The 15,521-nt window shown below is 42.2% G+C and overlaps 1 protein-coding gene and 1 long non-coding RNA gene across 8 annotated transcripts in view; one reads left to right on the top strand and one right to left on the bottom strand.

The window, feature by feature from the left end:
* The window catches only part of LOC122560853 (tektin-3-like), a 79,282-nt gene that overhangs the window by 33,312 nt on the left and 30,449 nt on the right, over nucleotides 1–15,521 (bottom strand). For all 6 annotated transcript variants that reach the window (XM_043712020.2, XM_043712025.2, XM_043712023.2 and 3 more), the window contains exon 6: nucleotides 12,442–12,664. In XM_043712020.2, coding sequence (XP_043567955.2) covers nucleotides 12,442–12,664 — 223 coding nt within the window. The remainder of the gene's footprint in view (nucleotides 1–12,441; nucleotides 12,665–15,521) is intronic.
* LOC122560855 (uncharacterized) overlaps nucleotides 5,768–15,521 on the top strand; it is a 29,553-nt gene continuing 19,799 nt past the window's right edge. For both annotated transcript variants that reach the window (XR_015760530.1, XR_015760531.1), the window contains exons 1-2: nucleotides 5,768–5,988; nucleotides 10,634–10,770. This is a non-coding gene — a long non-coding RNA (uncharacterized LOC122560855). The remainder of the gene's footprint in view (nucleotides 5,989–10,633; nucleotides 10,771–15,521) is intronic.

The following is a 15,521-nucleotide window of genomic DNA, read 5'->3' as shown; positions in this document are numbered from 1 at the left end:
AGTTAAATACAGCTGACTGCCAACCAGATTTAGGGGTCCTGGTGCATAGCTCTTAAAGAATACCAGGTATAGGTGCTGAAAGTAGTCGAGAAGGCTAATGGAATGTTGGTCTTCATATCTAAAAGCCTGGAATATAGGGATACAGCCAAAATGCTGCAGTTAAACAAAACCCTCGTTAGATCCCACTTAGAGTACTGTAAGCATATCTGGGCACCACACCTTAGGAGGAATGTTTGGCCTTAGGGGGAGTCAGCACAGGTTTACAAGGAAGACAACTGGACTTTAGGGGTTAAGTTATGGGGAGTGATTGGACAAGTTAGGCCTTGGGCAGCACGGTGGCTCAGTGGTGTCACAGACCTGGGTTCAATTCCCACCCTGAGTGACTGTCTGTGTGGAGTTTGCACATTCTCCCTGTGTCTGTGTGGGTTTCTTCTAGGTGCTCTGGTTTCCTCCCACAGTCCCAAGATGTGCAGGTTAGGTGAACTGGCCATGCTAAATTGCCTGTAGCATTAGGTGCATTTGTCAGGGATAAATATGGGGAATGGGTCTGGGTGGATTACTCTTCAGAGGGTTGGTATGGACTTGTTGTGCCGAAGGGCCTGTTTCCATACTGTAGGGAAACTAATCTAATCTAATCTAATCTTTATTCTCTCGAATTTAGATGTTTAAGGGTGATCTAATCAAGGCCTTCAGGATATTAACTGGGAGAGATAGGAAGATAAAGATAAACAATTTCCACAGGTTGACTATTCTAGAACCAGGGCCATGGTGGAAGAATTAGGGCCAGGCCTTTCCTTTCAGAAGGTATGTTTGAAAGAATGGCGATTCAGAACTTTCTTCTTCAAATGGTAGCTGATGTTAATTCATATGTTAAATTTAGATCTGAGATCGACAAATTTTATCAAGCAAGGGTATCAAGGGGCCACACATACACCATTAGCTTTGATTTCTCTCCACAGAATTGCCAGACATGCTGAGTTCCTCCACCAATTTCCAGTTTTGTGTCTAATTTTCAGCACCCAATAGTCCTTTGTTAGGTAATGATTCTCACGTGGCTTTGCATCCCAGGAAGTTGTGGGAAACTAAGGAAGATATTACAGGGCCTCTAGCAGAGATAGCTGTATCATTTATAGCCCCAGAAGATTACAGAGTGGTTAATCATAAAATCATAGAATCGCTACAGTGTAGAAGCAAGCCATTCAGCCCATCAGGCAGAGTGGTAGACATTATCTACATGGACTTTAATAAAGCCTTTAACAAGGTTCTGCATGGTAGACTGATTAGTAAAGTTAGATCACATGGGATTCAGGGACAGCTTGCCATTTGAATACAAAATTGGCTTGACGGTAGGAGATAGAGGGTAACGGTGGAGGATTGCTTTTCAGACTGAAGGCTTATGACTAGCAGTGTTCCATAGTGATCGGTGCTGGGTCCACTGTTGTTTGTCATTTATATAAACAATTTGAATGAAAATGTAGAAGGCATGGTTATTAAGTTTGTGGACAACATCAAAATTGGCAAAAGATTTAAAAGGGATCTGAGGGGAAACGTTTTCAAACAGAGGGTGGTTCATTCATGGAATGAACTTCCAGTGGAAGTGACAGATGCAGGTACAGTTGCAATATTTGAAAGTCATTTGGACAGGTACATGAATAGGAAAGGTTTCAAGGGACATGGTCCAAACACAGACAAGTGGAACTAGTTTATTTTGAGAAACTTAGTCAGCACGGACTGAAGGGTCTGTTTGCATGCTGTATGACTCTATTATGCAATGCTGCAGTGAAGTGTCTTAGGACATTTCATTGCATTAAAAGCACTGCTTAAATGTGAGTAGTTTTTCTTGCTTTCATACAGGTCTAAGCAGACTATCCTTAGGCAAGTTGGCCATTGCTGAATTAAAAGAAAACTCAAGGTCAATTTTCCTCCATAGTGTCCTTCACAAAAATCTGTTTTGTGGTGTGCATCATCAATGAGAAAGAGGTGAAGATCCGCCAGATTGGTATCTCCCCAATTGTGCTTCAAAGGCATTTCCATTGACAAGTCAGCTCATGGCTATAGTGGTGTGCCCAGTAAAAGTGTCTTTTTTAGACTTTGGTTTACGATCATTAAATTGACATCATTATGGGCAACAACTAAGTTAGTTCTACCATTGCTGGCTGCTGGACAGGGACAGGCTGTTCCTCTGTTTATCAACTGCATGTTCACTTCAAATGCTGTCCAAGTTCAGTAATTACTGCTCCAAACATTCAAGGAAATCAGCTCCAACACTGAAAATACCTCAACAAAAAGGAGGCACAATTTTTTCCTGTCCTCCATCTTGGATTATCACAACATTTAAAAGGCATCTTGGATTACCATAACATTTAAAAGGCATCTGGATGGGTACACAAATAGGAAGGACTTGGAGGGATATGAGCAAATTGTTGGCAATTACCTAGATTAATTTAGGATATCTGGTCGGCATGGACAAGTCAGACCGAAGGGTCTATTTCCATGCTGTACAGAGCTCTATGACTCTATGGTTCACCCACCCCTTGCTGAACACTTATTGCATCTCAATCTTTTCCCCAATTCTGATGAAAAGTCATAGAACTGAAACACAAACTCTATTTCTCGCTCCAAAGCTACTACCAGAACCTACTTGACAGAATCGGTCCTTGCATTGAGAGGAGAGTAAGGGGTAGATCATGAGTTTCTCCCCATTCCCACATCCCTCCACCACCACCAAGCTTAATCATTGGCGAAATGAGGGAACAGCAATGCTATGTGTGCTCAAGTAAACCATCACCAGGTACTGTCAGGGATGAGCCCCCCCCTGAATTTCCCACTGTCCCTCCTGCTTTATAGCCATCAGTAGGCACAGGAAAGACAAATGTAACAATGAAATTCACAATCTGGACATGTGCTCAGACCACTATTAAATTTGGCAAGGTTTTTATTCCTATCATACTATCGGTTTCAGACAGGAGGAAGTGAGGACTGCAGATGCTGGAGATCAGAGTTGAGAGTGTAGTGCTGGAAAAGCACAGCAGGTCAGGCAGCATCGAGGAGCAGGAGAATCGACGTTTCGGGCATAAGCCCATATCTGATGGGCAACATTCCTGAGGGAGGGCTTATGCCTACAACGTTGACTCTCCTGCTCCTCAGATGCTGCCTGACCCACTGTGCTTTTCCAGTGCTACATTTTTCGACTATCAGTTTCAGACAGGTGACCAACACACCCTGGAAATTGAGGCCCGCAATTAGAAATATAGCACAGTTTTGGGGGTCATTTACAACCTGAGATTTATTCCGCTTCTGTAGGTATTTTTTTCAAAAATAGGGCCAAAGTAACATCAAACCTCTTCCGTCATTGAGAGATTCATGAACATCAACTGGCCACCAAAAGACACGACCCACTATCACTAGATTCCATACATACAGACAAAGAAGGACACCGCTTTGGGACAACACACACATCCTAGGACAGGCCAGACAAAGACACGCATGAGAATTCTTAGAGGCATGGCATTCTAACCAGAACTCCATCAATAAACACATCGATTTACATCCTATCTACCTTTCCTCAAAACAAAATGGAAATTATATCACCCACCTTAAGAAACCAAGATCTATAAACAGAGAAGCAGGACAAAACACCATTGATTCACCAGCGAGTCTCACTGATGATGTGACCTAGCCATGGTGACGAAAAATCTGAAAACAAATCTTCCAGCTCAGCAAGCAAACGTACAGACTTATCATCAACCTGAGCTACAAATCTTCTCAAAGCTTGAACCCTGGGAGAATGCAAAATGTGCGGTAGCAAATTGGTCCCTTGTTACTGTTGTTATGAGGGCTACAAGATGCTGAAGCAACCTGACTGAGATGGGAAGGAATGTATCCACCCTGAGAATGGTGAGCCTGTCGAATTCTCTATCACAAAAAGCGATTAGGGCCAAAACAGTGCATGTGTTCAAGGAGTTAGATATAGCTCTTAGGGCTAAAGGGATCAGAGTATGGTGGGTGGGGAATGGGAACAGGATATTTGAGTTGGATAAACTGAATGCTGGAACAGGCTTCAAAGGGCCGACTGGCCTAACCCTGGTCCTATTTGTTTTCTGTTTCTATGATTTCTATTAACTTTGCTAGGATGTTATGAAGCTTTATCTCACTGGTATAAATAGCACAGTCTGGGTGGAGTTAAACGGTTTGTTTTATTCACTCATGGGACATGTGCATCACTGGCTGGGCCCAGCATTTATTGCCTATCCCTAGTTAGCCTTGAGAAGGCGGTGGTGAGCTGCCTTTTTGAACCACTGCAGTCCATGTGCTCTAGATAGATCCATAATGTTCTTGATGAGGGAATTCCAGGATTCTGACCCAGCGACAGTGACAGAATGGCGATATATCTCCAAGTCAGGATGGTAAGTGGCTTGGAGGGGAAATTGCAGGTGATGGTGTTCCCATGTACCTGCTGCCCTTGCCCTTCTAAAAGGAAGTGGCCATGGGTTTGAAGATGCTGTCTAAAGACCTTTGTTGAATTTGGTGAATTTAGAGGGCATTTGGACATGAACAGCTAAAGAAGACGCAGTAGGTCTTAAAATAACAGTAAGATTAGAAACTGGTAAGATTATCATATACATTGAGTCTGAATGCGTAATAGGTAATGTTATCTTCTTTTGGCTTATAATTTCTTTGAAGTTTGTTCTGAAATTGTGGGGTGGAATGCTGACGTAGGCATGATTCTCACCATCAAACACACATTGTATGTAATCTAAAAGTAAATATGTCAAAGCTGTTGTTGAAGGGGAGGAAGATTATTATTGTAGAAGCTGTTAGCATAACTTTAGCACCCTTAGACTTGACGAGAATAAACTTGCAGGGATGCCAGAAGTTGCTAATCAGGTTTTTGAGCATTTAAGAGGTCAAAATGTTCAAGTAAGTTGCCACACCCTTTGAAACGTTATGAATGTTTTGCTCGGCACACCTTTCTGATTTACATATTTCAATAATAAGAAGCAATAGGCTTGATATTATATCCTGGTTAGTCAACTTGCTACTAGAGATTTAAAAAACAACTGCAGATGCTAGAATCCTAAGTAGGCTGGAAGAACACAGCAAGTATCAGGAGGCTTGCTGTGTTCTTCCAGCCTCCTGTTTGTCTACTTGCTACGAGCCAACAGACATATGTTTTTCAGTTTTCCTTCAGGCTCCCTTTACATTGTGGTTCTGATATCTCGTAACATCAGCATTTTAGGAGATGAATGATCTATGATCATGACAGTCATCATCATCATCATCATGTTGTTTTGTAGTGGGGCCACCGAGATTGCAGGGATGTAAACTTGTGAGTCCCACTCACCAAATGCAGTCCCCCAGGGCACACATGCCCATGCCTCAAGGATAGATCACCACCTTCCCCAAGGTCACCCGCCCACTCCCGCAAGGACACACTCATGCTGTCAGTTTTCAGTCTCAGTCAGACCATCTTTAAGGTGCAGTGTGAAATAACAGGGCAATTTCATTCCCGTCTCTTCCAGTGGCTGATTGCCAGGTACAACTGCCAGGAATCTCACAGTTTATCATCATTTGGATTCTCTCTCATTTAAAAATGATGTAATTGTTTTTTTAAATTCACGATGTGGCTGTTACTGGCTAGGCAAACAACCTGTTGCCACTCCCTGACTAGCCTGGAAAAAGTGGTAATGAGCTGTCTTCTAAAGTCTTTGGGATGCGATACACAGTGTTTTCGGAAGGATGGGGAGTGATGGTGTTCCCACACGCCTGCTATTCTAGCCCTTCTAGGTAACGGGTTTAAAAGGTGCTGTTGAAGTAATCTGGGTGTGTTACTGCAGTACACCTTGTAGATGGTACACTTCTGGTACACTGCATCAGTGCTCAAACAAGTGAATTTTGAACGTGGTGGCTATGGTGCCAATCAAGCAGGCTGCTTTGCTCTAGCTAAAGATGAGTTTCTTTGGTGTTGATTAACCTGCATGCATCCAGGTAAGCCCAGAGTATCCCATCACACTCCTGACTTGTGCCTTTTGGATTGTGAACAGTTTTGAGGAGTCAGGAGGTGACTTACTTGCTGCGGAAGTCTTAATCTCTGGCAGAGTAGCTATAATATTTACATGGCTGAAATAGTTCAGTTTCAGGTCAGTGGAAACCCCTGGGATGTATACAGTGGGTAATTCAGCAATGTTAATGCCTTTGAATGTCAAGGGGAGATGGTTCCAGCTTCTGTCCTATTGGAGATGGTCATTGTCTTGAATTTGTATGGTGCAAATGTTCCTATCAGCCCCACGTCTGGATGGTGTTCTCACCTTGCTACACAGATACAGACTGTTGCACTCCCTGACACAAAGCGTGTGAGCTGATCTCTTGTGGGGAGCAGTTTACTCCACTTTTGGCATGGTTGATAATTTTAGCAGTTTCAATTGGCTAATTGCAATGTGTACCACGTACTTTCCCTTTCCCCAGGGACTGAAAATCAGGCAGCACCTGAACAGGCAATAGACTGACAAAGGCTGGGTCATGGTCTGGGCCAAACATGAAACTAGGTTCCTTTGTGTTGGTCTCATTCTAACTTCAAAGTTTCCATTTCATAAACCAGCAGTCAAATCACTTGCTTCTGATTCTGACTAGAGAGTTACCTCTGGTATTTCAATGGATAAATCTTTAGTGATTAAACAAGGAGGTGGTGGATAGGGTAATGCTGATGGACTAGTAGTCCATAGGTTCAGGCTAATGATTTGGAGTTTTGGGATTCAAATCCCACCACAGTTACTGGTAGAATTTGAAATGAATTCATACAATTATAATATAAAGCTAAGCTCAGTGAAGACAGACATTGATCTTTGTAAAAAAAAAACCATCTGTTCACTAATGTCCATTAGGGAAGGAAATCTGCCATCCTTACTTGGTCTGACCTTTTGTTTTTTGTATACTCATGTGATGAGGGCACCGCTGGCTGGGTCAGCATTTATTGCCCATCTCTATTTACCCTTGAGAAGGTGGTGGTGAGCTGCCTTCTTGAACCACTGCAGTCCATGTGCTGTGGGTTGACCCACAATGCCATTAGAGAGGGAATTCCAGGATTTTAACCCAGCCACAGTGAAGGAACGGCAATGTAGTTCAAAGTCAGGATGATGAGTGGCTTTGAGAGGAACCCACAGGGTATGGTGTTCCCTACATGTGACTCCAGATTCAGAACAATGTAGTTGACTCTTTATTACCCTCTGAAAATGCCCCTCATAAGCCACTCAGATCAAGGGCAACTCAGGCCTTGCCAATGATACCCACATCCGATGGAAGACTTTTTTTAGAATGGAGACGCCAAAGGAATGGTTTGAGTAACTAAAACTGGCTGTCATGCTATCTTCTCAGGAATTTTGCCAATTACTAATTGAACTTACATTCCAATCCATCTTCCGTTGCTTGAAACCACAACTAAATGTAATGGGCAATCCTATTTAATGCTATTCCATTTACACCACAATTTATGGCACAAGCTTTGGTTCACACATGTCACTGGTCCTTGCAAAATACAGAGAGACTTCATGGTCATTGTCACAGATGTGTCAGCAAGCTCCAGGAGAATCTAGACAGCGTCCTAATACAAGGGCAGAAGTAGGGGAAGGGCTCTTTAGGGAGGCACAGGAGGGCCAGACACTTTCATTCTTCAAGCTGTTTCCTCTTCATGAGCAAGACATACTGCCAGTGCAGGCTGAGGATGTCCCAGGACATGACGACTGAACTGTGCTAACCACTGGAGCAGAACCTGTGACTAAGGGTGGCACAGTACTTAGCATTGCTGCCTGACAATGCTAGGGACCTGGGTTTGATTCCAGCCTCAGGCGACTGTCTGCCTAGAGTTTGCACATTCTCCCAGTGTCTGTATGGGTTTCCTCTGGGTGCCCCAGTCCAAATATGTGCAGGCTAGGTGGATTGGCCATAGGAAATGCAAGCTTACAGGGATAGGTTAGGGGTGTGGGTGTGGGTCTAGGTGGGCTGCTCTTCGGAGGGTCAGTATGGACTTGATGGGCTGAATGGTCTGCTTCCAAAGTGTAAGGATTCTATGATTCTATAAAGGAGTGAGTGGCCATCCCATTGCAAGGTGACGTAAGCGTTTGAACTGTTATACAACTGGCTCATGCCAAGCAGCTACAGTATGGGATCTCTCGATCACCAACCCAGGGATCCACCAAGGCTGTGATCAATGTAACTTGTGCCAGATCACACCACATCACCTTGTTTCCACATGACAAGATCAATGTTGCAGTCCAGGCAGTAGGATCCAGCAACATAGCTGGCACTCTGCTGGTGCGGTGGACGTTAAACTGACACACATGATGCTAAGCAGACCATATCATAAGACAGCTGAGTTCTTCAATAGAACAGAGTTCAAGTCCATCAAAAAGTGATCATCGGTACCACATCTCTGACATATGCACCCAGGACCCGGGGAGCTGCTATGATGCCTACATTCTTGAGAACTCTCAGGTTCCTTCTGTGTTTGAGAGGCAGGATGCTTTGAGGATGGTTACTCGGAGACAAGGGCTGCTGTCTGTAACCATGGTTGATGAATTAGTTACACAAGCGTGAGGATATAGTGCAGTCCATTCTTTGACCAGGGCTTTGATAGAGCATACAATAGTGGAAGGTTCTGCTGCTTGGGTCAGGTAGGTGAAATGTTGCAGTATAATCTGGACAGCGAGCTGCATAATCTAGCATGCTGTGCTCCAGAACTAGAGGGCATAGGTTTAAGATGAGAGGGGAAAGATTTAAAAAGGACCTAAGGGGCAACTTTTTCACACAGAAGGTGGTGTGTGTATGCAATGAGCTGCCAGAGAAAATGGTGGAGGCTGGTACAATTACAACATTTAAAAGGCATCTGGAGAGTACATTAATAGGAAGGGTTTAGAGGGATATTGACCACATGCTGGCAAATGGGAGAAGATTAATTTAGGATATCTGGTTGGCATGGATGAGTTGGACTGAAGGGTCTGTTTCCATGTTGTACATCTCTATGACTCCATGGAACAGGCAAGGAGGAGATGTGATGGAAGCTAGATGAGCAAGAGCAATCTTCTGATGAGGAAGATTAGGACATTGACCAGAAGGAACATTACCTTCTGCATAATAGTGCAGCTGTGTTGGGCACTACAAACCAGACAGGAGTTTCTTGATACCAAGTTCCAGTAGCTGGGAGCAGTGATCATTCATTGACTGTAAAATGCTCAACATGCGAACAGTCTGTTGGTGTTCTGAGAGGAAAGTGCACTTTTTTCTTAATTTTTTTCATTTTTGGTGATTGTAAGTAAAAGTTAATCGTTGGAAGTGCACAGCATGCTGTACTGAAGCCTTTCCTGTATGTAAGGGATCTGTATTTGTCACTGATAAGATGCTAATTTACATTGGGTGCTCTGAAAAGTGCAGCAGTGATTCAGAGAAGCCTGTAGGTTATGATGCAGCTGAGGACCGGTGATTTGGGTGGTCCTGATACTGACACAGCCACAGTGTAGGAACATGTGCAAGAAGGTGACCCCTATGCCACTTATATGCCTTGAGGGCCACTGCTTTGTGACTGCTGTGCTGTGACATTGATGGTGAAGGACAACTGCAGACTGCCAATGCCTGACCAGCATTCTTGGCTGGGGTACCATGGGGCCAGCACCTGAGATGCCAGTATTCCTTGGGAAAGCCCAAAGATGGATGTACCCGAAAGCAAAATTCTGTAGATGCTGGAAATCTGAAACAAAAACAGAAACTCAGCAGGGCTGTGGGGAGAGAAATATTTCATTTCCAAGGTGACTCTTCTTCAGAGTGAGAAGAATTACGCAAGACTCCAGACATTAACTCTTTGTGTCCCCACAGATACTGCCAGACCTGCTGAGTTTCTCCAGTAAAAACTTGTTGTTTTCTGTTACACTACAGTCTGTGACTGTAGTAAAAACCAGGCGCTCTGATAAAAGTTAATTCAATTCATCATTACTGTGTCTCCCATATTCCTCATTTATGTTTAGGAGCTAACACCAGTGTCACAACATGAAAGGTGCAGATCATCATCAGTTATCGCACATTATTAACACGTCCAGTAAAAGAATCACGGCTGACACTCCCAGTGTATACTGAGAGGGTGCAGCAACATCTTTCAGAAGAGATGTTAAAACGGAGGCACCACCTGCTTACTTGAGTGGACAGAACGAGTCACGACGTAATTAATTTAAAGTAAAGCAGCTTTCATCATAAACTTGCAGTGTTTATCCGTCAATCAATGTTAAAGCCAGGTCACTACGATGTTTCATTCTGTGAGAATTACTTGTGTTTTCCCTGACATTACATAAATACTTCATTCGCAGTGAAAGATTTTGCAACGTCGGGTGGTTGTGACAAGCTCGATGTAAATGCCGGCCCTTCACATTTTCCTGTCTGTCTTCACGTAATTTGACTACAGCTGAATACAGCAAGCTTACATACACCAAAAACAAATGCTTACAACTGTTCAAATTCCCAGCATGAATCAACCTAGTCAATCCTTATCCAAAAAGAAAACTGAAATTGTTCCTATTTGGGAATCAGGTTTGCTGAGATGAATGGGGTGATGCAGATGAATCTGTCTCTGCAATGAATTTGTCTTTTATTACAGATCCGAATTGCTGTTAGTTTGAGCTGTTTTGCCAAATGAGATAACAATGCATCAGCACTGTCAAAGGAACAGCAGCAACATCCTCTCTCACAACCACCAGACAGCATTCAAATAAAGGGCGTTGTTAAATCTAGCAGGTTAGTCAAATCAGTTGAACATTAATTAACGGATGAAAATCACAAATAAATTCCAGTAAGGTGAGTCCTGTTTGAATATAGGAAATATCGTGACTTGAAGTAAAATACAGTGTAGCCGTTTGGATACCATGGGTTTTATAAATACAAACAGGATAAAATTTGACTTCACTATTTATAACAAATGGGGTCACTGTGAACCCACAGCTTGTATTATAGCATAGGTGATGTTTCCTTTCCAAAGACAAGGCCTTTGAGTGGAGGAAGTAATCAGGCAGGGAAGGGAGGTGGAGTGGGTGACTGGAAGGATGGTGGATGGAGTGATTAGCAGGGGAACGGCAGTGATGTCCAGCAGCCTATGTTTTTGAAATTAGAGCCAGTAAGGACACACATGCCTCCCTCAGATCTGCATTCAGCATTTTTTTAAAAATCCTTTAGATAGCAGCCTTTAGCAGTTCCTTGTAAGGACTTCCAATCAGATGTCATTTACCTGAATATAGCCAACCAATGTCAGCTTATATCCTCAGGATTCGGAGATACCGGTGTTGGACTGGTGTGGACAAAGTTAAAAATCACACAGCACCAGGTTATAGTCCAACAGGTTTATTTGGAAGCACTAGCTTTCTGAGCGCTGCTCCTTCATCAGGTATTCCACAACCACCTGATGAAAGAACAGCGCTCCAAAAGCTAGTGCTTCCAATTAAACCTGTTGGACTATAACCTGGTGTTGTGTGATTTTTAACTTAATATACTCAGGACAATTTCACTTGGTAACAATGGCATCAAGCAGAAGTTATGCAACAACATATTTACCAAACATAAGGATGTCTATTTTAAGATGACCATACCAGGACAGTGGGTAGCAGTTTCACTTCAGAAATTATGTATGTACACACCATCACCATGGTAAATGCTTTGTAAATGCATATGTCTGTAATTATTGGTGTTGTGGATGTCATTACATTTCAACAACAAATATGCCCAATCCATCCTCGATCTAGAAGTGATTCCCAAGGTCCCAGAAGGAATAGGAAAAGTGGTCCAATCCAGTGTGCCATTTCTCACTATAGTGGAGATTTATAACCCAAGTGAGAGATATTAGCTTATATATTGGGTTCGGATAAGCCCAATTGTAAACATCAAAGCTCTCAAGTGTGCAGTGTAATAGAAAACTCATCATTGGACAGAATAGGTGTTACCTCAACATCACTGTAGAAGCTCAGCACCATCTCGAACAGAGGAATTTGGTTGATTGGTCTTTCTGCCTGAAAACACCACTTCCTTCTATTTTCCCACCACATGTGCATGATAACTACAACAACTACCATCTACAGTAAGGACTGAAGCAGCCCAAGAAGTTTAACACAAGAGTACCTTCACAAGCCCATGGTCTTTGTGATCAAGAAGGACAAAGGCAGCACTGTATTGAAAATACTATTACCCCCTCATTCCCATTCAAGTTGTATCCTGGCTCGGACATATATTGCCATTCTTTAGGAATCTCTTAGTCAAAACCCTGGAATTCCCTAACACCACCATGGGAGCATCATTGCCATGAGATCTCCAACAACTCAGGAAGAAGACACTGTCTGCTCTAGGGAGAGTGAGCAAATGCATCCTTCTGAATGTTGCTTGTATCTCAAACACTATACATGTACAGGTATAACCCCTTACCTTTGAAAGATGCATCTGTAACTTTTTCTTAGCATCTCCAATTTCAAAGATGCGATGTGTAAATGCAAGGTTGACGTTGTTAAACTGTTTCCACAATTCCTCTGAAGTAGCAGCGAGGAGTTTCTCAAGCTCATCTCGCAGTCTTGCTGATGCTGCCCGTTCACACTGCGAACGCAATATGTTGTCTTCTGTATACTTTAACCAGGAATCAGGGGTGGAGATGCTAACAAAATAAAATTCAATATACATGAACAGATCAACAGAAGGAAAAAGCCCTTTTATACAGAGTTGATCATTTAAAGCCTTGTTGAAAAACAGACATTACTAAATTCTGTGCAGAATTATGAGCTGTTACATTCATTCTCATAAAGTCCAATTAATCAGTAAGCAAGTTTTGCTATTTTTTTTTCACTTGCATTTGAGTGAAAATGACAGAGTGGAATTGGTATTTTACAAATGATCAGAACGCCCTGAGTAAAGTGGACCACTTAAAAACTGTTTCTGCTTAGGAACATTTGAGTCAGCAGGCACTGCGGGAGACAGAAAATTTGTTTGCTTTGTGGTAAGGAAATGTATGTTCACAAAATGTCTCCCTCCAAACACCCACAGCCAACAGTTCAGAATATTCAAAAGGATCAAGGCAGGCGTGTTTGTCCAAATAGCATCTTTACCTCTTCCAGTGTAACACAGAAAGACATTGCTTGTGCTTTTGATTTCACTGCTTATGGTTTGTTTATGCACCAAGCCAAAGTATATGAATAGAAGGAAGACTTTACTTTTTATGTCCTGATCATCTCCAGATCTTATTTACAGATTGCAAGGATGGAGAAAGGCAACAGATTGATTTTTTTCTTGCACAGATATACCAGAAAAGACTGGAAGCACAACAACGTTGAGAGTTTTTTGTGGTAAAATATGCACTCTACTACTCTGTCAGTAGGAGAGGGGAATGGCTAGCGAGTTAACCAACATAGTGATGCGAGATCTCACTGCCAAGTATTTGGAGAGAGGGCCAGCTGCTCTTGATTGGAAAATGATGTTCAGGGCAGGAAATATGTACAACGTTATTGCATTCCCTCTGCGGTTTTCCTCTTCAAAAACATGACACCACATGCTTGCTGGTTCTTTCATCTGGGAAGTCAAAGGCCACAGATATTCCATGGCCAATACCAAAGCCGAGCTCATTTGACAAGCAGTAAACAAGCAACTTACCAAGACGGCTACAATCAGTTTATATTAACTGCACGATGGAACTTTCTGCTAACAGAAGTCATTCAACAAAACCATCCTTTGGCAGAACTAATGAAACCCATGCCCACATGATTAAGTAGTCACACTGACAATCAGCAATGAAAGATGAGCTTGTGACAGAGAAACAATTGTATCCATTTGCATCACTAGAGACTTATACAATTAGTGCATTGTATAAATAAAACCGTGTATGTTTGTAAATGGCTCCTTCCTTCAACAAATGATCTCGTACGTTTTTACTGGAAGCCATTGTCAACGGAAAGACATATCCAGCCGTGATTCCTCACACAGATGAACAATATTGCTCAATTTACTCCCAGCCTCTTCCTCACTCAGACAGAAAATGTGTAGCACCAGGGCAAATTCCTGGAAAACATCTGTCTGTACTCCCTTTGGAAACCCTCTATCATCTCCACTCATACAGGAACCAGCAAGTTAGTGCAACAGTAAGTCACATGGAACTATTTAACCAAAAATGGATGGATTCTATACTGCTTTAAAATTGCAATATAGTCTACACAGAATTTGGAAAGATGCAACACCTTGGTTTATTCAGTTTTAAATGGCTAATTTTAACCATTGTCCTTCACTCTTTCCCTGAAGGAACTCAACTCATGCCCCCTCCTCTCACCTCACCCCCTAAAGTCTCCAGCAAATCATTACAACCCCTTGTATAAGAAGGGTGTAAGAATAAACTCAGTAACCAAAGACCAATGAGTTTAACTTTGATGGTGTAAAATATTTTAGAAATGATAATCTGGAACAAAATGTAACAGTCACTTGGACAGATGTGGAATAATTTAGGGAGGCCAGCAAGCATTTGTGAAGTGCAAATTACATTTAACTAATTTGCTTGAGCTTTTTGGTGAAGTTTCAGACTTTGTGAAGGTAATGTCAGGTGTACATGGACTTCTAAAAGGCATTTGATAAAATGCGACAGACCAGGATTCTCTGAAAAGTTAACGTTCATGAAATAAAAAAGGAAATAGCAGCATGGATATGAAGTTGGTGGAATGAAAGGAAACAGAGAGTAGTGGTGAACATTTGTTTTCAGACTGGAGGCAAGTGTATAATGGGATTCCCCAGGTTTTTGTGTTTGAATCACTTTTTTCTTGATCCATATGAATGATCAAGACTTGAGTGTCTAGGGCACAATTTCAAAATCTGAGGATGATATAAAACTTCAAAGTATCGTGCACTGAGAAGAGGCTACTAATAGACCATAAGAGGTCATAAACAAGTTGGTGGAATAGTTGAGAGCACGGCAGCTGATATTTAATGTAGGAAAGTGTAAAATGATTTATTTTGAAGGATGAAAGAGAAAAGGCAATATATTTTAAAGGATGCCATTCCACAGAAGATCAGGAGTAGAGGGACCTGGAGATAAAAGTGCATAAATCATTGGAGGTGGGGGGATCAGATAGGAAAGATATTAATAAATCACCTGGGGCCCTGGAGGTTATCAGTAGAAAAATAGAGAAGAAAATCTTGGAAGTTCTGATGAATCTTTATAAAACACTGGTTTGGCATTAGCTGGAATATTATGTTGAGTACTGGATATCATACTTTAGGCAGGATGTGAAGGCATTTGTGAGGTGAAGCCAAAATTTTCAAGAATGATTTGAGGGATGCAGGACTTCAGTTATGATAACAGATGAGAAAAGCTGGGTATTTTTTTCTGAGAGAAGATGAGAAAGAAATTGGAAAGAAACATTCAAAGCTGTGAGTTTTCAGAAAAGAATAGATTCGGATGATCCATTTCCATTGGTGGAAGGACACTATTCTGAAGCAAATGGCAAAAGAACTAGAGTTGACATGAGAAAGTGCAT

The sequence above is a fragment of the Chiloscyllium plagiosum genome, unplaced genomic scaffold, assembly GCF_037043375.1.
Source record: "Chiloscyllium plagiosum isolate Xiang-an unplaced genomic scaffold, Cpla_swu_hap1 HiC_scaffold_20, whole genome shotgun sequence".
Taxonomy (NCBI): Eukaryota; Metazoa; Chordata; class Chondrichthyes; order Orectolobiformes; family Hemiscylliidae; genus Chiloscyllium; species Chiloscyllium plagiosum.
This window is presented reverse-complemented; position numbering and strand designations above follow the sequence as displayed.